This window comes from Heliangelus exortis, chromosome Z, assembly GCF_036169615.1.
Source record: "Heliangelus exortis chromosome Z, bHelExo1.hap1, whole genome shotgun sequence".
In the NCBI taxonomy this organism is placed as follows: domain Eukaryota; kingdom Metazoa; phylum Chordata; class Aves; order Apodiformes; family Trochilidae; genus Heliangelus; species Heliangelus exortis.
Window position 1 is genome coordinate 40,166,175 of NC_092454.1, and position 23,714 is coordinate 40,189,888.

General features: G+C 41.4%; 1 protein-coding gene across 2 annotated transcripts; it reads right to left on the reverse strand.

Moving 5' to 3' along the window:
• Positions 1-1,158: 1,158 nt before the first annotated feature.
• Positions 1,159-23,543, reverse strand: ACER2 (alkaline ceramidase 2). Of its 2 annotated transcripts, XM_071732188.1 has the most exons (7): positions 22,237-22,376; positions 21,862-22,126; positions 15,918-16,032; positions 14,948-15,089; positions 10,474-10,611; positions 5,152-5,289; positions 1,159-4,453 (listed from the first exon to the last, which is right to left on the reverse strand). In XM_071732188.1, the coding sequence occupies exons 3-7, from the start codon at positions 15,991-15,993 to the stop codon at positions 4,267-4,269; spliced, it is 681 nt and encodes a 226-aa protein (XP_071588289.1). In that variant the 5' UTR covers positions 15,994-16,032; positions 21,862-22,126; positions 22,237-22,376; the 3' UTR covers positions 1,159-4,266. The 2 variants fall into 2 exon arrangements, with proteins under 2 accessions (XP_071588289.1, XP_071588287.1); XM_071732186.1 differs by lacking the exons at positions 21,862-22,126; positions 22,237-22,376 and adding an exon at positions 23,340-23,543.
• Between the last annotated feature and the right edge of the window lie 171 nt (positions 23,544-23,714).

Here is a 23,714-nt window from a genome sequence, read left to right on the forward strand (position 1 = left end):
TAGGAAATTATCTCAAAAGCTCCTCCTTCCCTCTCTCAGATTTGGTCAAAATAAGCCAGGAGCTCAAAAGTTATCAGAGAAATACAGTGATACAATGTTCCCCTTATTTCCATGGGAAACTTCTGAATGACCTCCAGATAACAGCAGGCCAGTGACAGGATGATGTAGGAGCCAGTTCACCAGTTGTTTTTGACAGCTTGCCAACTACAGACACAAACTCCAAGTGAGTAACATTCTTGAATTATAACTATGCTTTCACATAACAGTTATTTCAAGCCCAATCACATCTGGTTTATGGGGATCCACAAACATCTCAAAGGTCTCTTACATAGAGTGAGAAGAACTGTGGTAAAAGAAGGGGCTGGTGCAGGGTTAGCATGCAGCCATTGTCTCCTCAGACTTTGTTCTCTCAGACATACTCACTCTGACCCAGTTTTCTGGATGAGTTTAAATAGAGGCCACTTATTTTTAGCCATTTCTTACTACTATCCCTGTTGATTCATGGCCTTGCAGTTTTCAAAGTTCAAAGTTTTCAAATCTCTGCATCCAAAAAATCAGCTAATTAACGGTCTTCTATCTAATGGGGTCTTCCTCCTCCCTAAGAGTCAGAACTGCTGTTACCTGCACGTGGGAGAACTTACCTTTACTGTATTCCATCTGCCTTGGGTCAGTGCAGTGCTGTTTTGCAAGCAGGGGGGCCACAGGGGTGGCTCCTGCCAGAAGCTGCTTGAAGCTCCCTCAGTTGAAATTCCTGGCCCCATCCCTGCCCAAGGCTGAGCAGATATGGGGAGCTGGATGTGTCTCTGTGAGTATTGTAGTCAGGAATGGGAAAACGAAACCTGGGGCTGGGGGGAAGGTATTAAAATCTGGCCATGTTTTCTCTTTTTCCTTGTAGATTATTTAACTTCTTCTCAAGTTGAACATGTCAGGTTTTTGTCTGTTACTGTAATTGGGGAATGAAAGCTTCCCTATCCTTGTCTCAATTAGCAAGCATTTAAGGTGGATTTTCTTCTCCCTGACCCATTGTGGGGGTGGGGAGGAGCAAGTGGAGGCCTGATTGACACCAGCTGAGTCTACACCATGACACTGTTGTGCTTCAAGGCATTACGCTGGCAGCTGCATTTTCTCCCCAAACACAATGTGAAAAGGCAAACAATATTTATTCTGAATGAACTTTAATGCTGTGAAGTATTACATGCTTTCCACAAACATTCAGCATACAGACTTCAATAGTGATAGAAAAGAAACCCCCAACACCACTCCTTCCATAGTGTTTATTGAGTTATTAGTGACTGTGAAGTGAGCATTTGCCATCACTAAAGCTAAACATTCTTTCTTAAATAACCTGAAGTTTAACATTCAAAGAATGATGGATAACACTTGCCAATACACTTCTGCATCCCCCTAATTAAATTAAAATACAAATTGAACTTAAGGACTAGGAACCCAGTCACACTTCTTGCTGGCAAGGGAATAAAGCATTTTAGAGCTTTAAAACCTGAGGGTACATATACATCACTTTAGCCTCTAATGTAACATGGCCACTTGCACACATTCATCTGTATGATCAGGGCAATGCACAAACCCCTCTCTATGCCAATCACATACTTCTCTGGGTACTTGTTTAATGTGAAATGAAGCCTTAGTCCAAAGTGCAACATGTAAAGCAGTGAATCTGATAAAAACTATGTGAGGTTTTTTTGTTTGGTTTGTTTGGGGTTTTTTTGTTTGTTTTTTTTTTTGCATTTTTTTTCCTTTTTTAAGTAAACGTAGCTTTAATCAGAATATATAAGTTAATATTAGTTTAACGTGAAGTGCAGTTGCTACTCATAAAAGTGGTGGGCTGGTATTACAGTGGAATACTCCCTACCAGTTCCATAGTGAAGCTTCCAATATCAGATACTCAACCTAGTCCACAGAATCCCCTCTGAAGAGTATAAAATCTATAGGTTAGTTAATAAAAAACCAGGAGGTAATTCTTGGCCTGCACCTGCATCCATTCTCCTTTGAAATACCTGAATGCACTACTACCATTCTTTAAATTATAAAACTACTTTTTTAAGAGCAGCCTGACTGCACAGCAGACAATAGCAGTTAACAGCAGGTTGATTAGAGCCCTTTGAATTTGAGAGGTGGCTTTCAAACAAAAAATTAAGTAAGAAGGCTCCAGTCATCTGGACTAGTACATTATATCTGCAGTTAGTACTTTCCCAAGCAATAATGAAAATAACTTATTTACCATAACATAATTTAGCAAATAATATAAAAAATGTCTTACTCAAAGTAGGGCTAAGTCAGGTGTCAGCAGCCTTAGCTGGGCTCCAGCCAGCAAGCCTGTGTATAGAAGGATCTAATCATAGGACTTCTAATACCTGAGAAGTGTTCAAAACTGGTTATTTCATAGTGAGGGAGAGAGGAAGGAAAAAACAAAACAACTCTGTTTCAAAGTGTAAGATTACTGTATGAATTTTTACGAGCAAGTTGCCCACAAAAACTGTATGTTTCATGTTTCTCTCAGACAAATCTATTAGCAAGCGCTATAAATCTTCATTACTGAACTGGACAGATTTTGCTGCTTTTATGATCTGTCAGTCAATCTGAGGGTAGCCTACCTACCTGCTTTTCTCAAGTAGATGGTGATAGTGCCCACTGAAAACTTTTAAGTGTAAAAGCACACATCTCAGTCATTGTTTTCTAAGCAAAAACGCAAATACAAAAGTTATCTGAAAGGTTTTACACTGCTTGAAAGATAATTCACCCCAAAATGCTTATTAAAAGCCACTTTGCTAAAGACAATACTATAAAGAGTACATTCTCACACTGATAAGAAAACAAGTACAGAATAAATGGCATTTTCTGGTCTAATGTTCAAAAAGGAACTATCGCCTCACCCAAAGCCCTAACACATTAACAGTTCTGATAGTAGGTGGGACATAAGCAGACCCCATTTCCTCAGCAAGACTGCAGTTATTAGCAGCTACAGTTTCTAATACTTGAAAAACATGTCTGTACTTTCCATCATTTTTAAGAAGACCTTACATAAACTGCTTGCAAGAATCCTACCTACCCCTCAACCTCAACCCCAAAGTACAACCTTAAAACTAAACAGATCTAGAGATCACTTGTCTTTACAAAACAGGGTGAAAACAAACAGAAATTTTGAATCTACTATTTTTCTGCAAAAATAGAACACAGTATCACATTTCACTGCTCACAGAAACCTAAGTCTTTGGGTTGTTTCTTAAGCACTTAATGTACTTTTTTCCAAAGTGTAACTAGAAGAGCACTGAATATTGTCCGTGCCACTTTGCAATGCATTGGTGAGAAACTAACTCTCAAAGTAGATACCCTGCTAAGCACCTACCAGCAGTTTTATAGTTAAATCATACAGTCAGCCAAATGCTGACCTGAGTTCTTACTGAAGTTACTGATCATGTTTCTGCAAGAATTTGAGTGTAAAATTTAAAATTGGACATGTCTGAAGAGGTAGAAAGGGATTTCTGTGACATTTCTGTAAGTGGGAAATATGCAGCATACAAAGATCCACAGGTCAGTGCAAACACAGAAAAATTCAAACCCCTTGAACTCCTCTTTAGTTTCAGGGCCTTAATCTTCTGTCAGCTATTTCTGCATTTACACTGACTAACTGCATTAGACCCAGTTACCCAAGCTGCAAGCACTTTGCACTGGTCTCCTGTTGTACATGGGGAATCAGCCATGCACTCTGTGATCCCCTGTAGGTAGCTGCACAGCTTCCCGGAGTGACAAGCCAGGCTGGGAGGAACACGTTCTTCCAGCACACTCTTGTGGCCATGTGCAACCACATCAAAATCTGAGCTGAGAAGGTCACAGGACGGCACGTAGGCATCTTGGAGTATCTTCTTTTGCAAAGAAGACCTTAAGCCAGAGGTTACAAAAGAAGTGAATCAAGCATTAGAGGTGACTTGCTGCAGAAACATCATTTTTTGACCCTGGTATTTGGAAAAAGCTTTATCAAGTGAAATGCTACAGTGCAACACAGTGCAAAACAGAGCCGCTCAAGAGAAGTTAGTGGTTACTTCAGTGTTCAAAAGTCTCCACCTTTCTGCTTACTCTCGCCTCTCCAGAGAGAGGAAAGAACACATTTCCCTCGTGTTTCTATGACATCCAAAGTCTTGCATATCACAGGGAGAAGACAAAAATACAACCCTATTCATTTGTCATTATTTAAATACTGTTTGTGCTGGAATGTAAGTTTGAAACTTCATCCTGCTTCCACGGCCAACTTCATGTGATCTTCACAGGTGACTTCTTCTGTGCGCAGAGGAGGGTGACGTAAGGAACCCCAATGAAGGCCCATCTTTCACTGGGCCAGAACTTTATGACAGGGCCCTGCTCAGGGATCTCGGAGGCAGCATCGAAGTAAGCAAAACAGACACAGCCCAGGTATGCAGCAAGGCATATCAAAATGTGCCTGACAAGAACAGACAGCCACCACCAGCCAAAAAAAAAAAAAAAAAAAAAAAAAAAAAAAAAAAAAAAAAAGAGAGAAATGAATCAGTAACAAGTCAGTAATGTGGGTTTAGTAACACAATCAAATATATATCATCATGGTTTAAAATCAGCCACTCATTCACCTTCAACCTTAGGGTTCCTGTCTGCCTTTTACATGCAGAAAAAGAATACAGAGAAAAAGAAAAACTATCAAAGTATAGTTAATCCTTGGTCTAAACTAAATGCACCTTTTCATCTCACTGCACCACACAAATTTGTATAGAAATGCTGAGATACTGCAGCTTGAATAAAAGAGCACAGTAGCAGAGAAAAGGCCTCAAAGCCCTTCCCTGCTTCTCAACTTTGTTCTCAGTTGTTAACAGTGGAAGTTGTAAAGTTTTCAGTCACTACTTCAGTCGAGCAGTGCTGTGGGATTTTTAGTAACCAGCAGGGCAAGGAATTCAACTGCAGTTAATCAACTTAGTGTCTGAACAATCTTACCAGGCTGTAAAGCCTCCTAAATCTGGCACCTTGGATAGCGTGACACTTGCTCTAGGCTTATAATCTTACCAGTAATTCTATCTAGTACTAATCAGAAATAGCCATCAGACAGCACAGAAGGATCACGTGCTGAGGACATAGCACACCTGAACTGTGCAGTTTGTGCACAGCACTTACCATACACAGTGCAAATAGGGAAAGTTAAATGAGGACCAGATCTCACAAAAAGCTTTGTCACTGATCCAGCAGAAAAGTGCTAGCATCCACCAAAGACCTGAAAAGAGACCCAGTTTGTATACACGCAGGTTTTCACATCTGAGGAGAAAAACACAAAGAAGCTGTTGTAAAACAAAGCAAAATTTTGTTTTTAATATCAGCTTGATGCTTTCTGGAAGCAGGCATTTTAGGGGAGGATTCACGGTGCCAGGCCCACATGTTTAAAATGGCTCCACCATAAATGTCCATAACAGAGGAACTTGACTTAAACTAAGTATGGCTCTGATGCAAGGCAGCAGTGAGGTGACAAAACAAATCTTTCCATCAATAGCTGTGCCTTGGGTATTCTCTTAAATACTGATATGCAGATGGTGGTCAAACATGAAAGCACTCCCATATCTAGGGAGATGTATCTCAGACAACGAGTGATTAGTTGTACATTCTCTAGTAGCAACCAGACAGCCAATAAGGGCTCAGATTTGTTCATATTTGTCACTATAACAAGATCTGTAAATTAAGAAACTGGATGTGTTGGGTTTTTCAATTGGTTAGTTGTTTTTTTTTTCCTTTTACAAGTTAGTACTGTACAATATAACAGTTTCAGAGATCTTTTAAGGCAGAAGCCTTTACCCAGAGGCCCCTAAGAAGCATGATTCAGTGGATGGCACACAGGCATCCATATCTCAGACAGAATTAATTTTGACTGAGCTACAATTCTTTCTTGTTCATACAGAGGTATACTAGAGAAAAAGAAAACACAAAAAAAGTTTCTGTCATTACATGTAGTGTGGTCTGCAGTTGACCATCACTGAATACCCCTTACAGATGCCAGGATGCTTGCATAGCATTACCTGTGTTGCAGGTTTATTCAAAAGTTCACAATATCCCTGTATGATGCTTTGTTCTTTTTCACACCTTGGAACTATTCTAAGAACTGTGCAGCTTTTCTCAGGAGAGTAAAATCAGGAGAAAGGAGGCACCAATATTATAAACTTCAGATCCCAAAATGCTCTCCAATTTTATAATTTGCTGTCTACGTACACCTGCTATTTTGGGGTTAAGCCTCTTGGGGACAGTAGATGCAGCTCTGCTGTTACTGATCGCGATAAAGCAAAGCTGCACATGTGTGGCCAAAAGAAGACATGGCTCAGCTCTCTGCCTCCCCTAAGAATAAGGCAGGATTTGGGACTTCCTTTCCCCGCTTTTTTGTCTTTTTTTTTTAGTTCTTGTTGTTAAAGCCTTGGTGAATTTCCCAGAGATCTGAGAACTATTCAGTGCTCTTGCACAATTCTTGCCCAAATTAATTACTCTTCTCAGGTCACTGATATGACCCACCAAAGCATTCCCAAACCTACTATTCAGATGGAAGAATTATTTGCTTAAAGTTACTTGTTGGACTGCATCACAGAAGTAAACCAAAAAGCCAAATTTCTGGTTAGTATAACAATGAATAATCAGCCTTCGCCAGAGCTACAGGCCACTTGTCTTCTACATTCTAGAAATGTCTATGTAAGAAATTTATCCAAATTTATCAGCACAGTTTTGTCAGCAAAACCATACCATACTCATTTTTCAGGACTCATCTTTCTACCAAATGGCTAGGCAGCATGGACCCTTTCATAAAAGAAGGGGGTAAATAGTCACTGGTCAAATAACACTGCTGTACGAAGTATACTGGAGTTAATTCTCTCCTATTAATGCTAGGGCAGATTCATTAATCTTCAGTGAGACACACAACTGTTCATAATGGCAAGTTACTCAACCACGTTCCTAAGTGATATGCATGGATCAATTCTGTACATTTGACAGGTAAAACTAGACTGCTGCAATAGGTACTTGTGCATTCTGGCAGAGCAAAGGGTGTCTGTATTAAGAACACAGAGGCTTTCCTGGTTGTTTGAAGGACATAAACACATGCAACTGCCTTCCATTTAAGGTAAGAGGCTTGGCCTCAAACATCCAGCTTTTAGGCAGCAACCATACGTTTCAATATCTGACTAGTTTAAATACCAACAAGAGAGGATAATTAACCTGCACAGTTCAAAGACTATAAGGCTGCAAGGAAAAACCAAAAGCCTACTTTAAGAAACTTGCTGAAGGGAAGCCACAAAAATGGTACAAATTGTAATGACATGTTTGCTCAGTGCTGCCATCAGGTACTGTGAATTTAAGACTAGATGTTGTAGGGTGTAGTACAAAAGACTACTCAAAGGCAGAAAGAGGCAAACACAATGAGGAGCTTGCAGAGCTGTGCAATACTCCCAGGTTTTCTGTGATCACTCATCATAGTTTTCAGCTCTTGCAGTAACTGTGCTTCAGATGGGCTGAGGACAGACACGCTTGCTGAGGAGACAAGGGTCTGCAAAGCTTCCCATTTGCCACTGCTTTTACCACAATGAAGAGATGTAATGCAAATGCCACTTGAACACTGGCAAGGGACATAAACTCAACCCACTAGTTTTATTTCTTGATAGACACAGATACTGACCATTCAAACTACCACTGAAAAAGAACCTGTCAGCTGAGGGTCTGAAAGAGCTGTTCATTCTGCTGTGCACAGATTCATGATATGGTCTTACCTTTTATCCTGACAGAAACTGGACCAAACAAACCCTGTATATTCATCTATGACTTTTGCCTATCTAATGAATGGCATTCTCCATTGTAACACAAAGAGGAGTTACTTAAATACAAGTTTCTATGAACACTGGTATACCTCAGCAGTTTGCTAACCGAAGGACTGGGGTGGTACATGGTTCCAGCAGCTTCATCTTCCAATGTCATGGCACCCCCAAGAAAACATCCCAGCTTTTCTTCAAGCCAGTGCAAGTTGCTAGATGTCAATTAACTACTTGATTCATTTTGACACTGTATCAATATTCCCTTTATGACCTAGGGAATATTTTAAACTTTTAACTAGCTCAACGTTATAGGAAAGAGAATAGGGAAACTGTGAGCAACCTGCAGTAATGAATTAGGGCTCCTCCACAGGCAGATTTCTAGACCTGAAGGCAGGGTAAACCTTCACTGATCATGGCTCAAATTTCAGCTAAGCAACAATGTCCTAGCTTCTATCTGCACCTGGAGACAGATAGATGCCTGCCAGTCACTCACTAAATTATACTAACTTGATGATGCTACAAATCTTGATGGTTTTCTGCTTGGACCAGCAAATCAAATACTCCACATCCACATAAATCCTGATGGTTTTTTGCTTGGACCAGCATACCAAAGAATCCACATCCACTTCCTCCTTGATACCATCCCAAAGGAGAAGTTTGTTTTTTTTATTTTTATGAAACACTTTGTTCAGCCAGAAATGGGAATAAAGATTTACAATCCTTTATCTTTCAAGGCTATGTATACACTTAACTGCCTTCTGCTCTTTGGAGCACAATACGTCCTTGCACACACTCTACCCTACCAGCTCTGCAAGTAAGAACATAATGTTCTTTTGTGACAGTATTCTCTCCTCATCAAGGACAATCAAGAGGCAAAAAAGTCTCATTTGAAAACACAGTGATTCTGATTCAAGAGGATGCTGTAAAACATTGACACCAACCTACAACAGGAATAACAACAGGCAGTTTTGGTTTAATGCTTCACAAACGTAAGCATGGAACAAAGAAACTGTTCTGGAGACTCTTCTTCCTTCCACAAATACCTGTCTGCTCCAGACTGCAAGGACTTGGATGTGCACACCTCTACTGACTGTAGGAGTAGAGAATGGGAGAATTGGAGGCATTTTAAATAATGTTTAGATTATTTTTTCTCCTGCAAAAAGGGATGAGATGACTCCTCCGGATTTACAAGTACCTCTCTCATCTAAATCTCCTAGGGATCAGCATAGCTTAAAATAAAGCCTTTAATTATTTGTTTTTACACTTAGAATTCATCACCAAATGTCATATGTATTACATCATTCCAATGGATAATTAAGAAGGTCACATGTCACTTTGGGTCTCTTTTTAATCACCATTTTAAAACAATGTTTTGTTTATGTGTGTCCTGAATTCTCTCTCAAAAAACAGACAGGGAAACTCCATGCGTTTTAGTAAGCTATGATCTTTCTGAAGGAGTTTTAAAAAGCATCTATAGTCATAACAATTCCCATATTTGATGTAATAATATCTGATCTTACGAAACACTAAATATTCATCTGTTCAAGTCCCTTAGGAGCTCATGATTGGGAAACTGATACTTAGAGAGTTCACATAAATAATTCGGTTCACAACCATATCCCTATTTGCTATACAAGTAGTTCCTGGGTGCTTTGTGCAAAATGTGACACCTCCACAAACATTATTCTACAACAAACTTAAGCACTTTTTACCAGATTTCTTTTACCACAGAAGTAAATGCTGTTCAGCAAGATGTCTGATGGGAAAAGACTTGTGAACACCTTTACAAAACATTGTTACCAGAGTCTTCCACTGTACCAAGAACTGGCAGCAGAATAGGGTGAGGCAGCAAATAGGAATAATCTTTCTGTTCCCACAGGAGATGTCAGAATGATGGTATTTGGTTCTGGTTTTGTTTCTTTTGATAGACATTTACATATGCAGTGTGTAAGAGCCAAGTTAAGTTGTAAAATCCTTGTCAGACATTGAAGAAGAGTGGGAAAAGACAAGTTCATATGCTGGTCCTTGTCTTGTACTTTAGCAGAGTGTAAGCATGCAAAAGAAAAAAAAAAAAGCCTCTGGAGAGCAGCTGGTATCACTGGACTCTTCAAAGACATTCAGATTTTTTTAAAGGACTCCTTAAAATGTTAAGATCAGCCTCAGTTTTTTTCTCTATTTGCATTCTGTTTGCATTCTGGCTGAAAGTTGTCCTCTACAATCTAGTGATTAACATTATCTTTGTCAGTCTGATTCCATCTTATCATTCATGTCAGACAGCTGAGTCGTGGAAGACTCGCAGTACACCTTTGAGGGCTGGAACATCTTCCACGCACGCTTGGAAGACTCCTCTGCTTGGAAGACTTCCATGCAAGAGATATGTTGCAAGAAGACAGGCAATATCTGAGCTAGTATAACAGCCCATGAAAAAAAAAAACCAACAACAAAACAAAAAAAACAACCAACCAACCAAACCAAAAAACCCAAACTAAATAAACCACAAAAATCTGATGTGGCAAAGCAAGTTTATACCAGACCTGTTCTTTCAGGTGGGAGAAGCATTTCTGACCTGCTGTCACAAGCACTGAAGACAGATCTGGTGTAACATCACACAGTACCTTAAGATCTCAGAAGGCAGTGCTGCATTCAGGAGAAATGTACTCACCTCTTCAACTCGGCAATGAGCAAAGCTGTGCAGGGAACACCCAGAGTCATTAACGAGATGTTATTGATGGCAGGCTTAATGAATGCAAGGCAGGTAGTAACTCCAGACAGGACAGCCACAGCAGCTTTAAACCGGCTCCTGAATTGTTCGGGTTTTTTTGTGGGAGAAAAACTGCTTTTAATTCAAACTTTTCATTACTAAACCCAAAAATCTTATAATTACTTTAACAATGTAACAAAATGTAGGTTCCTTTAGGTGTGTTCAGGAAGTGCAATGGCAACATGGCATTAAGTGGATGTGGATCTCACACAGATTTGCATGTGCATGCACTTAATAATATACACAAATGTTTGCTGGACCATGGTCTTCTGAAGCAGCCATGTGTATGTTTACGTATGTATACACAGCCACCCACTGATCACTGGTTTCAAAATCCAAAGGCCACGCTCCAAACTCCCTCCTCCAGTATGTCAACAAGTCCATCTCTGCACAGTGCTGTACTTCTGATGGCTACAGAACATTCCTTATTAGATTTAATAAAAATTGTTTATTAAGATAGAATTAAACTTAATGTATTTTTACAGGAATTATGAATTTATTTTAGATAATGTACCGATTTATCTGAATGCTAGCTGACTAGGTGTTCTGCGTTGATGCTGTGCCGTTTTTGTACCAGGGAAGGGGTCCCTGAGGGAAGTGGCTCATGTAAGTAGCTCTGATTAGTTCTCCCCTCTCCAAAACACCTGGCCCACCTTAGGCCATCAGTGATCAAAAGGTCCCCTGCAATTAAATGATTCAAGAAGGGGAACACGTAGGTGAGAGAAAGCTACACGTGAAGAGAGAGAGAGAACACCACCAGAGGGGAGCAATGCCAGAGCAGAGCGACCAAGGCTGCTAAGGAAGGAGAGGAGAAGGTTCCAGTAGAGATTTTTCTCCACATCCTGCGGTGAGATGGCAGCCTGACTCCCTGCAACACCCTGACAATCACGGTGGAGCAGATCCTGAAGGACCCTGAAGGCAGAGCTGGTGCTGTGGACCCGCCACCCATGGGGAATCCCATTGGAGCAGTTGTGGACCTGCATCCTGGAGAGGATCACAGGGCAGATGATGTGGACCTGCAGCCATGGAGGGGACTGTTCCTGAAGTAGTTCCCGAAGAGCCCATGGCTCTGTGGGCCACCTGCAGTGTGACTGGTGAGAGGGACTCATGCTGAAGGGGCTCTCTAAGGACTTTCTCCCTAAGGAGAGACTCTGCATTGAAGTAAACAAAGACTGTGAGGAATCCTTCTCCCTGAAGAGGAAGGAGCAGCAGAAAATAACCTGTGACATCTGGACTGTAAACCCCACTCCCTGTCTCCCTGTGCTGCTCTGGGGAGGAGGTAAACATATTTAAGCTCTGGTTTATGTTTTCTTTTCACCCTGCTTTGATTTGTTTAATGATAAGTTAAACTTATTTTTTCCCCAAGTTTGGTCTCGTTTGCCCGTGAGCATAATTGGTGAGTGAAAACCCCATAGCCTTTGTCCTGACCCACAAGCTTCTAGGTGGATTTCCTCCTCACCATCATGTACTGGGGGAGGGGGAATGAGTGGCCTCATGGTCCTTTCTTATCCGACAGGCTCAAACCACAACAGTAGGTTATTTTGTTGTGTATTTAGTAGATAGATATAGAAATGAAATTCTGCTTTGCGAAATCCACATTCTTGGGTAAACAACTAACTGCAAAACTATCAGACAACATCCTGTAGCCTGTAGTCCAGCCATGCTTGTGAAACTCCTGAAGACTGTTCTGACACTAAGCAATGGGATGTTGACTTGGGCTCATCTAGGCAGCCTCGAGGCCTTTTGCCTGTAAATACATAAAAAGCTCAAGGAACTAAGTGCCTTTCAGATGGAAATTGGCTGAGACCAACTAGAGTTGCCACCAAACACTGTGCATGCAGCAGAGAAGGGATTAACAAATGGACACCTCAGACTTGGAAGACCACTGGAGACCCCCCACACACACACACCTAAGAATGCAAATATTAAAATGAGTTCCAGGAAATCTAATGTATATAATGAGTTTCATACATATGTATCTGTCAGGACAATGTAAGTCTTGCCTGTTATCCTGCTACGCATGACTTGAGAGAACTATTTCATCCAGCCCTGTAATTAATAAAGAATGCCTCCCTTCTACAACTTGAGTGCTCGAAAGTTCTTTCAGAGACAGAATTTTATGGTATCACTTCAAAGCACTGTTGTGTCATCATTCTTTATGCTTTTAAAATTAATTTTTAGGAATTTTTGTTACCATTAATGTCCCAGCTTTTTGTTTTATTTTTTAAATTTTTTTAATTTTTTTTTTTTGCTTTATTTTGTTTTATCTCTTTTAAGTCTTAAGGATACTGAAAACTTTAAGGCAAGGGAAAACATTTCTTCTAACCTAATTCAGTAGTAGGTGAGGGATTCCCTTGTTTTTTAAAGTATAGAGTTTGATATATTCTTAGCACAAATAAAATCACAATTGGGACTGATATAGATAGCTTGCCACCTTTTAAATTAAATAGATGTTAACTTGCTTAAACTCCAAGTTCAGACTTGAAACAATCCGTTTCCAGTCCATGGTAGGACAAAAGCAGAAAGAGGATCATTACACTGCCCTTCATCTACTGGCCCACAGCTTTGAAAAAAACATTTGCTGTCCAAAGATGGCTATGCTGTCCTTACTTCTATGCCTGGAGTCTCAGTATATTTCTGCAGCACCACTCTCTGGCCACAAATGTCATCACCTTCACCTAGCTATTTCCATTTGCCTTCAGCTTTGAACTTCAGCTTTGAAGTTTTTCTTCTTGCTGGAAGACAGTAAGTTGCTTAAGTAGGTAGTTCTGCTCTGACATAAAGGCCTTCATGACTAAAAACACCACAAATTAGTCCTGGCAGATAATAACATTTGCATCTATCTAGAGCGTGATAAGGATGAAGAAAATAAGGCAACAGCAGCGAGCATAGGACAGATATAATATAAGAGGATTAGCTAGGCAAAGAAAAAAAAAAAAAAAACCAAACATATAAACCCTGGATTGAAGTTTGTTGCCTTGTGTGTCTGTCTTCTGTATACTTCAGAAAGGAATCAAAACCTTAGCAACATACCTGCCTTAACAAATTCTCAGGAGAAAGTGTTCAAGAAATTTAGGATAAGGGACATCCTGCACCTCACCTCAGCGTTTTATAAATCAGTTGTAATCTTGGAGATTATTACTTACAGTTTTAACACCAAATTCAATAGGTACAGAATTTCACCCCAGAGAAGTGTTACTATTCCTTTTAAAAAGGATACATTTGAAGCTCTTGGCCCACACTATGAACCTACCCAGCTCACTATCAGCAGAAGATAGTTCTAGATGACATGTAATTATCCCTGTAGGATTTTGAGGAATAATTTTCACGGACTCACAAAAATTCTTCAAGATTCTGAACTTCTCTTTTTTTATTTGAACTAAATGTCTAAAAGTCATGCCATCAATCAAAATGCTTAAGTAAAACCTCCTTTTTGCTCTCTAAGTTGATGGTGTCCTGTAACAGCAGTGTTGCAATATGCAGAAGTACTAAATTCACAGTAATGTGACAAAGCCATTAGACTGCATGGACTGTACATGGTAATCCAAGATACCCTTTTCTCAGTGGAAGCTATTTTGAGGAATGGTCAATCTAGACATCAACCTTTTCTCCCCTTCCATCCCCATCCACCAGCAACATCTAAAGAGGCACATGCCAAGGAAAAAAGAAACATTAAAAAAGCACCCCTAGATAATAACAGTGTAAGAAGGCAAGAGGCAGCAGGCTTAGGTATTTTCAGAAGGACCAGTGCTGCTGCAATTCAAACCTCTATACTCCATTACCTTAACTTCTTCACTGCCTAAAACAACGCAGAAGGGAGGGGAGCAAGGTGGAGAGGGCAGGTACAAACAACAACCAGGTTCTTAAACTGCCTACAAAGTGCTTTTTTTAATCCTTCAGGAAAAAGAAAGAAATACTTTAGCAAGGATTAAACAAAACCAGCCTTTGAATGCTTAAATATCATCCTTAATCACAGGCTTAAATACCCAGATGAAAATTCTGCTGACTTCCATAGGACCCCTTGTATGTACACTTCAGGTTATATAAAAGGAAGTGGGAAGAAGGTTTCTCATACTTTAGCTGCAACAAATATAAACTACTCATGTACAGGCTTCGCTAGAATCAGCAGTAACAGGCACTTCCAGAGGTGAGTCAACTCATCCCAAGATCTGAAGTTACAGGGCATAATACCAACTGCAGATTTAGGAATTCTGAATAAAATGGGGTGAGATGCATGCAAAACAAGAAGAACAAAGTGAGAAAAGATAGCAGTGGTAAGGTCAGACAATTCTTCAGTGCCACTATGTGCAGGCTGAAGTACTAGCGTAAGATGTTTCAAGAAATATGGAAGTATATGTATATGGTTGTATTTTACCTGTCATTCCGAAAAACTCTGGGCAGGTATCTCCTAGGGAACCACATGGCAAGAGCACACATCAGGACCCAGAGAATAGCCAGCTCATCCAGCATCTGTCCCAGGAAACTGAGAGTGGCATGGAAGTAAACAGATCCAATCCCTAGAAAGATTCATCAAAAGTCAACATGAATAGCTGCAGTACTGCATCAACTAAAATACACTGCTCGTGTTCAGAATGTTACAGCAAATTATAGATACAATCTGGTGTAAAAAAAATCAAGAAAAAAAACCCACCACAAAACAGAAATCAAACAGCTTTTCTAAGAAGGCAATCCAAAACATCAGCACCTCATTATTTATGAAGCACACATTTTATAAAAGCAGTAGTTAAAGATGACAGCTCCTACCAGAAAAGTAGGTGTATTTAAAATACATACAGGTGGTAAAGTTAAATGCAAAACCAATTAAGTACAAGCGAAATGCTGCTGAATTTTCTCAATAGCACAAGAGTGGGTAAAACAAAGATAAAAAGCAGCATCTGATGACTACTCCATGATACAGATTTACAGATGGGAAGTGTCACACTGCTCCAGAGGGGTCTGATTACTTTTTTAAAAGTTCTCAGTCACTACAAGAATGAAAAAGCTGAAGAATCTCCTATCTACAAACTGGCTAGTGCCCTTTCAGCTCTCCTTAGGGCAACAACAGAGGAAGCAAGGTCAGCACTGCTGCAGAGTAAGCCCAAACATAATCAAAGTAAGTTACGCAAAGGAAGGGAAGGATTGGAACAGAAATCAGGCTGAAGTTCCCACCAACCTCAAAAGCCATCTTCCTTTCAGAAGCTGTTCCTTCAGCTTCAAACAAGTACAAACTCCTCTGTGGACATCAGGACTGCTTTATTTTGCAAAACAAACAAATGCAAGCAGGAGAAACTTACTTCCTCTCTCCGATAGTGCATAAGCAGGCAAACAGGGACTAATCAACTTACCAACCACAACTAGCAGAGTCCATATTAAATATATTCCACTGTTGAAGCAGGTTGCATATTGACGGAACAAGCACATACAAATGGGTGGTAAAACAAAAAACAAGACGTTGCTTATCTAGGGGGAAAAAAACACAACAAAAAAATCACAAAGAGAGAAAATAAACAAACTTTAAATATTCGTGGGCTGCCTAAGACATCTATAAAAATGTGTCATTCAGTGGAGCCCCAGCTACACAAATTAGGGCCCTCAGTTTCAGCTGAAGCCAAGGTGGTTTTACAAAGCATCAACTTGCTTTGTTTAGTATCATTAAACTAGCAATAGTATGAATACTTAAAGCAACATAAAACGTGGCTACTCACATCTTTAAATTACCTTTCAAGCCTATTCCCAATGGAATTTTGAGAGTCTATAAATAGTCAAGATACTGAAATTCAGGAAGCATACAAGGAATTTAAGCATATGAGGAACAGGACATTATGTCAAGTCATCTGTCCTCTCAATGAATGTCAAGCCCAGCATGGCAAAAGCACTACAGATACTGGCACTAGACAGGGCTAGTCAAGCTTTCTGGACGTCAAGTCACTGAGCAATAGCCATTGCCTGGAAGGTCTGAAATACAAAGCAAAGCAAAGCTAAAAAAGCTGGAAGCTTTTTTGTGCAGAGAAAAGAGAACCCAGAGCTGTAAATCCTTTCAAACTTTATTTTTATCTTGGGCTCTTTGACTTAAAGTTAGTTATAGAAAGGAGAAAAGGTTGGCAATTCAGACCATTGTTGGGCTTTTTTACACTGAAATGTAAGAGTTGAACATAGACATACTGGCTAACCAACAATCCAAAGATTGACACTCTAGTTAAAGGCTAAAGGCACTTCACCAGCAATTAGCAGGAGTTGCCACTGTAGTGATGTCATAGTTTAGCACCCAAAACAGGACAAGTGATCATTTTGTTCTCCCCAGACAGAGCTGCCAGTGCTGAGGGCCAGCTGTAGCACTGTCACTGATCAGTTTTACAAAGACTTTACTGCTGCCTCCCAGGGGGACAGGGGACAGCATGAGTTCCCCATCCTCAGCTGCCTCATGTTCCCCTGCCTAGCCCAAGTACAAAAGAGTATCCCAGTAACATTCCCATAAAATAGATACAGAAAACAACTTTGGTGCAAGAGCACTCCTTGGGGACAGATTCCTTCTTCAAAGAGAGTTACAAACCTTTACTAATATTAGGGAAAATTTAGTGGACAATGGATTCAAGAATGACATATGAAGAAGGCACCTGTTTGTTCAGCTATTATTATCCAGCACTGGACATGGTCTGAGAACAGAGCTCATGATATTAAAATAGATAAATCTCACTTAACATTTGAAAGGCTCATCAAAACATACTTCTAGGCTGGCATTCAGAACAATACTAATTAGGAAGCAAGCCCAAAGTACTTTGATCTCAGTCTCTCCACCGTCTTCCCCATGGAAGCACATGAGGACAGGGAGTGAGGTTTACAGTCTGGATGTCACAGGTTGTTTTCTGCTGCTCCTTCCTCTTCAGGGAGAAGGATTCCTCACAGCCTTTATTTACTTCAATGTGGGGTCTCCCCTTAGGGAGAAAGTCCTTGGAGAGCCCCTCCAACATGAGGCTCGCCAGGCACAGTGCAGGTGGCCCACAGAACCATGGACTACTTCAGGAACAGTCCCCTCCATGGTTGCAGGTCCACATCATCTGCCCTGTCATCCTCCCCGGGCACAGGTCCACAACTGCTCCCCCATGATTCCACAAAGGGAATAGACCCCTCTGTGTTCCACCCCTCTCAGAGTCTGAAAGTCTTCCTTTTTTAGTTCCTTGTACTAAAACTATGACAAAATCTCTGCCAACAGCATCTAGGTCCCAGCACACAGCTCAAGACAAGACATGCCAATGCAGAGGCCTTTTGCAGTCATGCCACAACATCAACCAGCCACACCAGGGAAAAATGCCAGAGATCCACCTCCCACTGGAATTCCTTTTCCAAACCAAGGGTTAAAAGGCTGAATCCTTTCATCAGTTACCAGCTTCTACAGTGTGCTTTGCCATGTAGAAAGCCAGCCTCACAAACCATATGTGAAAAAGACGTGGGGGCATCAAATGATGAACAGGGCCATGAACAGAACAGTGCCCTATCTCTTCAGCAGATATAAAAGAGCTCTTCTTACAGAAATCCTTCACCCAACCAAGGTGTAAAATTTTGCCTTTTTCCATCACAAATTGAGACTGCAGGAAGCGACAACAGAGGCACATGACAAAGTCAGTGTTCAGAGTACTGCACAACTCTGGGGAGATAAGGCGAAGACCAAAGAGTTATTTATAAAGTAATATCCTATTTTGGTAGATCTTAGGAGGTAGATCAATTTGCTCAATTCACAAAAAACAACTTATACATTCAACTAAACAGGCTCATTTTACCATCTTCCATTCACAAAAAAACTACCAGCTCTGTGCATCAGAGACTCCTAGCAACACTGGGAATACAGTCATGGACCAAGATCCCAGTGCATAACATCCTGATACAAGCACAGGGCTCCCTTCCCCCAAACCAAGCAGGAAGCACACACAGTGACTGGTAGCTGAGGTGATGGAATATGAACAAGTCCCCTGGGGACCTGGGAATGCTCTGACTTTTAGGCAGAGTTATACCAAAGAGAGGTCTCACAGGGGGGAAATAGATGGTTTAAAAGAAAACAGTGTGGAAGGAAACCTTTCTGTCTCTGTAACTAGAACTGATCAATTAAGAAAATCAAACCAGATAATCACAGTCTAAAAAAAAAAATGATAGAAAGACTTTATTCTGTTTAGGAACAAGATGACAAAGGAAATACCTACTTACCATACTGGTAGAAGCACAGATTTATACTAGTAATTAGACTACAAATTATCAGGTCTGTTCTACAGCAGTATCCTTCTGGCACTGAACACCCATTTCTGCTGAAGTCCTGCCTGCAAATGGAAGAAAACTCTTGCAACCCAGCACTTAGACATGATTCGTACTGCTAGCAGTGGCCAGCAGAAGGACTTCCTAACACAGCAGAAGTTGAAATAATTTTAGTACTTAAATTCTTTTCCACAGTTTATAAAAAATGTGACAATCACGTTTTGTTTTCATGAAATAGCTTAGTTCTGTTTCTCATATTCCATAAATAATGTTTTCTACAAGTTATACTCAAATCAAATGGAACATTTTCTGAAACACAATTCTGAACTTCTTAGTTTCAAGTTCAATTTCAAATAGATAAACACTAAAAATGACTGACTTGTTTTGACTCTCAGGTATCAGCTGGCTCTCCCTTGAGGACCACACCCTCAGAAAAACAGCAACAATTATCACAGGTCTTTCCAAACAAGCAAGGCACCTATCCATTTCCTTCTGGTTTAAGAAAGTAACACCCGTGCAAAAACACAAATGCAATTTATTACACAATTGGCCCACATATTTTGATAATGTACAATTCAACTGCTGATTTAGTGAAGATTAGTGCAAAAATTAAGAACAGGAGTACAGAACATCTCCTTTGAGATCTGCAAAAGGCTAAAACTAAAAATTTTAATTCTGGAAAAAAAGTAAGTAGCCCATCAATAACATAGCCCTCCCGACAATTACTGACCTTTTGTTTAATTCCCAATTACTTAATTATATAAAAGGAATATAGGGCATAGACCACAAAGGGAATGCCAGAGGCTTGCTCAGATTATGACCATGTAACTTCGTTAGCATCTGGCCGCAGTCCTGACACAGACAGGATGTTTCCTGCAGCCCTACCAAGGGCTATCAAGTATTCTTTACTATCTGGTACGTCTCCCAGACAGCAGCTGTAGCATTCAACCACCTCCCCAACACTTACTCCACTACCTCTATGTGAGGAGAAAGCAAAAATGGACTAAGTAGCTCTCAGTGAGTTCAGAGGGTTTGTATCCTCTATATCCTGATCTGTAAGCATGCTGTTCTCACAGCCTAGAAGATTTCTGTGATAAAGAGTACAAGTTTTCTTTTGCACTCTGTCCTGGTTAGAACTGATAGAACCAACTTTGAGTAATTTTACTTCACAGCTAAGTCACTTTTAAGTAACTGCATTTGCTGAAATTAATAGCATGGTCTTCAGTCACTGTCTGGGACTTTCTATGACTTAGAACATTTGATGTTTACAGTTAATTGCAGAGCTACCTGCACGAGTGGTGTTTAGAAAGGCCCTTGCTTATACATGCTCCTACAGAAACCAAGGTCTGTGCTGGGTTCTGACAAACTTCTTGTGCACTGTATGTAGAGGGGAATAAACAGGTCACACTGTGGGGAGGAGTGGACCAGACAGGTGGCCAAAATTGACCATATGAAGTATTCCTTCCTATATGCATAATATACTGTATAAACAACCTGAGGCATTACAAGGGTCAAATTCTCTTCATCCATGCCCAGCAGGATGAGGAGTCCTGGGAGGACTCCATTCGTTCTTCTGCCTTTGATCCCAATCCATGGATTCTCTCATCTGCTGCTGACTCCAGAAGCCCAGATTAGGGCTTTCCCAAGGCTGCCCTGCAGCCTTGTCAGTGATGTCAGTGTTACTAGGGGGAATCATACTTGATTTGAATGTACTTGTAGATCTATTTCATTATTTTCTTTTTCATCAATACTGTTTCCTTAAAGCTATGCAGTTTAGTCCCTCCCTTATTCTCTCTCCTTTCCCTTCTAGGAAGGTTAATAGGCAGCAGAGTATCTGTCATTTGTTTAATTGCCCACCCAGTGTTAAACCTTGACACACTCTGAAGTCTATTTGATAGCTTTTAAAAACTCTTACCTCCAGATCACCAGGGGAAAAAAGGAAAGTAATAAAACCACTGGCAATTTCATCTTTACATGAAAAATCAGCAAAAAATATGTATTACATGCACAGGCGAATGCAACACACTAAGCTGCAAAATACTGATTTTACTAGCAATAACAACAAAAAAATTACTGTTTCTAGGTGTTCAAAACACAAACAACAGCTTTTTTTGTAAATACTTCTGCACAGGGTAAATTATTTTGACCATGTGTAGGCATTTTTTTTAGGTCCTGGAATTAGCTTACAGTGCACTAGGTCACATTACTTCATTAACTTGAGAGGGAAAAAATTTTAAAAGCTAGTTTTCACGTAACTATTCTTTCAAGAAATACAAAATGTTTTGTCTCTTTACTGAAAGACTGTAAGATCTGAATGCAAAAATCGTATCAGCCTAGTTCATGTATTTTTAAAAAAATTAGTCTGACCAATTTGTACAAAACCTCTGAGAAGACGGGCTCCTACTTATATAGTCCTGTGGAGCCCTCTGTTTGTTTTTTAAATTAAATTTATTCATAATAGATGAAGATCAAGTCCCACTAGAAAAAAATCAATTTTTTAAAATACATTTCAGATAAGCTGTTCCAGCTTTCTGCCTAGATGAATATTGCAACAGAGCTCAACTGCAACTCTGACCTCAACCGTGACAGTTTAAAATGCAGATTAGGAAGGTTTTAATTTACAGCTTAAAGACCCAGATGCAAGTCTGCTGAAGAGTTCTTCCTGAAACTTCAAGAAGGTTTGAGTCAGTCAGAACTGAACCATCTTAGAAAAAATAAAATTTAGATCCCACTTAGGGTGCCTGTTAGAGTAATCTTCCAATTTTCCTGGGAGCATCTGGCTTTTGTGGGACATAGTCATACAACAGTCCACTGTGAGTCACTGTCTTAATTTTCAGAAGCTGCAAACACAGAAGTCAGACTCCTATGATGTTTACTGCTGAGGACAGGCTAAATGTATCTACCTGCAACACAGCCCCTTTTTCGCTCCTCTTTCAGCATGCAGCTCCCCAACTTGTTCACAGCTGCAGCAATACAGTGGGGTTCAGGATAAGCTTTTTGTTGTGTCTGTTAACCTGTCTGGAAGCTCTTTTGTTCATCTGGACATACCTACGGCTCATAGCATTTTTCAAGATTGTAGATTGTGCTAATCCTCTCAGTACAGTTGGAAGAATACCCATCCCCCTGCATAGCTGGCTCCAAAATACACTTGCTGTCTTCAAGAAACTTGTTTATCTTGACCTTTTCCTCCCTTTGTTTTTTGGTTCTTGCACAGTGACATCAGACACTAAGAAAGCTGACAGTTTCCCCCACACACCCTCAGAGGTCTCCAGTGGCACAGACAAGCCATCACACAGACGACTTTGGCAGCAGACTACAAGAAAAAACAACAGGTTAGTAACCTAGTATGTGGAATTATTTGCATTATTTGCTGTATGTGCAGCAACCCCCATGATACACACTCAAGTAAGTGACACCACACACCTATTTCTTCCTTCCACTGGATGTCAGCAATAAAGAAACATAGCTTGAAAGGAAGACAGCTCAGAGAAGGATGGAATTTGTTATAAAATACACAATTTTCAGGTACAAGAAGCAAAACAAGAGAACCACCTCCCCATTTGTGCACATTTATTTGGTTTGCTCCTGGATACGTGTTTTTTATGGAATGGCAAACTACCAGAAAGCTCAATGCACTATCTCACTCTGGCAGATGTTTGTCAGTGCAATTCTTTACATAAACAGGATGTAAGGAGCATTGCTCCCATTCCAAGATGTGCAGTCCAGGGTAGTCTGACACTGTTGCTGGGGCTATGTTTTCACAGGATCTCTCCAGCAGCTGAGAAACACTGGGATGACCAGAGAGGGCTCAGGAGAGAACCAAGGGTCACTGGAAGGAAGGAATCATTACATTAGTCCTGTTCCCTCTCCTTCCTTTCAACTACTTTCTTAAACAGATGTTTCTTCTTGTTCCAAAAGTACATTGCTGACCTCATCCTGCAACCTCAAGGCAAACTGTTCTGGAAAGCTTTGCTTTGTTCCGAAAGGAGCCAAAACATACCTGGACGAAACTAAGTTTGGCCTGCAAACACTCAAGCTGCATTTCTTTTCTCGATCCATCACCACCTCGGACGCCGTCAAGTGGCTGACACCTGTGCGAACGGGGACCGGGAGCAGTCACGCCAGCACCCGCAGTTCTGCACCTGGGTACCACAAGGCTCGGCACGGGCGGGCGGGCGAGGAAGGGGTCAGCTGCACCCCGCTCACCCAGCACCTGGTCATGAGCCCTCGCTAACCCTATTTTATACGATTTTATGCCTACAACACCAAACCTCCAGATTTCTTTAACAACGGAGAAGGAAGAAGCAGGCAGCCACAGAAGGGCATCCTACAGTCCCATAGGAACGAGGTACGAAACAGACCCGGCCGGCAGCAGCCGCCCACAGGAGCGACCCCGGCGCACGGAGAGATCCCGCCAGCCCGACCCGACCCGACCCAGCCCGTCAAGCCCCCCGCCACATGCTGCCTCCTCTCCGCGCCCCGGCAGTCTCCGCTCCCCGCACTACCGGGAAACCTCCGCCACGCACCGTGTTGTAGAACTCGGCAATGGCGGGCACGATGGTGTAGTTATCCTCGCACCAGTCCACCTCAGAGCTGCCCGCCCGCAGCTGGTCCCACCATAGCAGCGCGCCCATGGCGACCGCCCGCCCGCCGCTCCGCCGCTGTCGCAGGAAGGCTGCCGGCCGCGGGGGGAGCCGTCCCGCCCGCCGGGGACCGGCGTGAGAGGCGGGGCGGGGCGTGGCGTGGCGGAGAATGCTCCCCGCTCCTGCCGCGGAGAACCCACGCCAGGCCAGGGCCGGGGGGGCCCCCCCCGTCACTCCCTGTCCCGTCACCCCCCGCCCGGCAGCTGCGGCGGCAGGGGGCGGAGAGGGAGGGAGTATCCGCGGGCGCCGGGCTGGCCG

Excerpts from the sequence above, each read along its gene's own strand:
- ACER2 (XM_071732186.1), bottom strand. The coding sequence starts at position 23,447 with ATGGGCGCGCTGCTATGGTGGGACCAGCTGCGGGCGGGCAGCTCTGAG. Across the intron at positions 10,612-14,947 it reads AGAGTTTTTCGGAATGACAG|GAGCCGGTTTAAAGCTGCTG; the intron begins GTAAAATACAAC and ends CGAACAATTCAG. Across the intron at positions 4,454-5,151 it reads CCCTATTTGCACTGTGTATG|GCACATTTTGATATGCCTTG; the intron begins GTAAGTGCTGTG and ends TGTTCTTGTCAG.